This window comes from Gavialis gangeticus, unplaced genomic scaffold, assembly GCF_001723915.1.
Source record: "Gavialis gangeticus isolate Ggan-Ray unplaced genomic scaffold, GavGan_comp1, whole genome shotgun sequence".
Classification (NCBI taxonomy): Eukaryota; Metazoa; Chordata; order Crocodylia; family Gavialidae; genus Gavialis; species Gavialis gangeticus.
Genome location: NW_017729031.1, coordinates 85560741 through 85562540, shown reverse-complemented (window position 1 = coordinate 85562540; position 1800 = coordinate 85560741). Strand labels below are relative to the sequence as shown.

General features: G+C 47.8%; 1 protein-coding gene across 1 annotated transcript in view; it reads left to right on the top strand.

The window, feature by feature from the left end:
• POFUT2 (protein O-fucosyltransferase 2) overlaps positions 1-1800 on the top strand; it is a gene marked incomplete at its 5' end in the record, with an annotated part of 39560 nt that overhangs the window by 1737 nt on the left and 36023 nt on the right. The window contains one exon of the mRNA XM_019522885.1: positions 506-756. Coding sequence (XP_019378430.1) covers positions 506-756 — 251 coding nt within the window. The remainder of the gene's footprint in view (positions 1-505; positions 757-1800) is intronic.

Below are 1800 nucleotides of genomic sequence, written 5' to 3'. Positions count from 1 at the left end.
GTGACCTCTGCCTCCCTCCTCGGCTACGACGGGGCTCGCCCCCAGAGTATTATCCTCCTGTTTGGCCGCTGACTGACACCAGTGATGTGGCAGCCGCTGGCTGGCGCCTTATGTCTCTGGCGGCCCCCCCCGCCCCGTGGTGAAGTGAGCCTCTGCTCTTCCGACTTGGTCCCCACGGGGTTCAACCTGTTTGGGGGAATGTCAGGTGGACCAGGTTCTTTGGGTGAATCTGCTGGTTTTTGTTAGACCAATAGTTGGCAAACTCTTGGCAAGCTTTTGGGTATAAATATCCTTTGTCAGGCCGGGGAAGCATCTGCAGTTGGTGTGTGTTGGGGGATGTCAAGCCTTACAGTTATTTATGTGCAGCCGCACACTTCTCCCACCTCTGCCCATGAAGAAGCGCAGAAGACAACTTCAGGGCCACTTAAAATGAGACCAAAGAAGTGAGGGGGAAGATACGGCGTGGAAATGCTTAAAGTCTTTCTTTTCCCCTTGCTTTCTCCAGGTATCTTCTGTATGACGTGAATCCTCCCGAAGGGTTCAATCTACGCCGGGATGTCTACGTTCGCGTTGCTTCGCTTCTGAAGACCTTGGTGAAAAGAGAAGCTTGGGTCCTGGTCCTGCCTCCTTGGGGACGTCTTTATCACTGGCAGAGTCCTGACATTCATCAGGTCCGAATCCCTTGGTCTGAGTTTTTCGATCTTCCGAGCCTCAACAAAAACATCCCTGTCATTGAATATGAGCAGTTCCTTGCAGGTACGGTACGTTAAATCTTTCAAAGTCATTCCTTCTACTTACTAGATTCTTGTTTCCAGTTACTAGACTAAAAGTGTGTTAATGCAATATTTAGACCTTTTCTAAAGGGAAATCCTGGCAGTCTTGGCTTGATCATTGAGCAGATTCTGTAAGTTTCCTCTTACTGTGTGTTACCAGTGAACAAGATGAACCCAAGAGCACTGGTAATATGCCTGCAGTGGTGAACCCAAGAGCACTGCTAGCATGCCTGCTCTTGTGTGCATATTCAGTGTGCTCAGTTTAGTTTTTTTTGAAAGTAGTAATCTGAAAAACAAGAAGCTAATGTGAGTTAAGGAAAAGCACCTTTGCGAGGATGCAAATAGCGGGCAGACAGCTGATCTCCTAAGTCAAAGTAGTGACTTTCAAAGTTTACACTGCAGTCTGACCTGCATTATTTTTCCCACCTTTCTTCTGAAAGGTATTAAAAAGCACATTTGGCCAAGACAGACCTTTTTGTGCAGTAGCAACAGAGCAGTGACTGAACAGCTAGGATGAAAGGCATGCTAAATGTACTGTGCTGCAAATGCACAAAATTCTCATTCTAAGTGTTCTACATATCTTGTGCAAAACATCCTCATAGACATTGACTGCAGGCTATGTACAGGGACCTGAGCTGGCTTTGAACTGCTTAGCTTAAGTACTGCTAGCAACATAGCTACGATAGCTTGGAGCTTGGCACAGCCACAGCCTAGCCACTTAGGTATTTAGCCAGCTTTTCAGGGCGACTGTGCTGAACTTCTTGCCACCATGGCTATGCTGCTGGCTGTAGCCAAGCTAGCTTGGGTATGTCTATACTGCTGCAACTGCAGCTTGTTAAAGGCAGCATAAACATACGTCTCATAGTTTCATAGTTTCTAGGGTCAGAAGGGACCTGAGCAGATCATCTAGTCCAACCCCCTGCCATGGCAGGAAAGAGTACTGGGGTCAAACGACCCCAGCAAAGTGTACATCTAGCCTCCTCTTAAAGACCCCCAGGGTAGGAGCCAGCACCACTTCTCTTGGAAG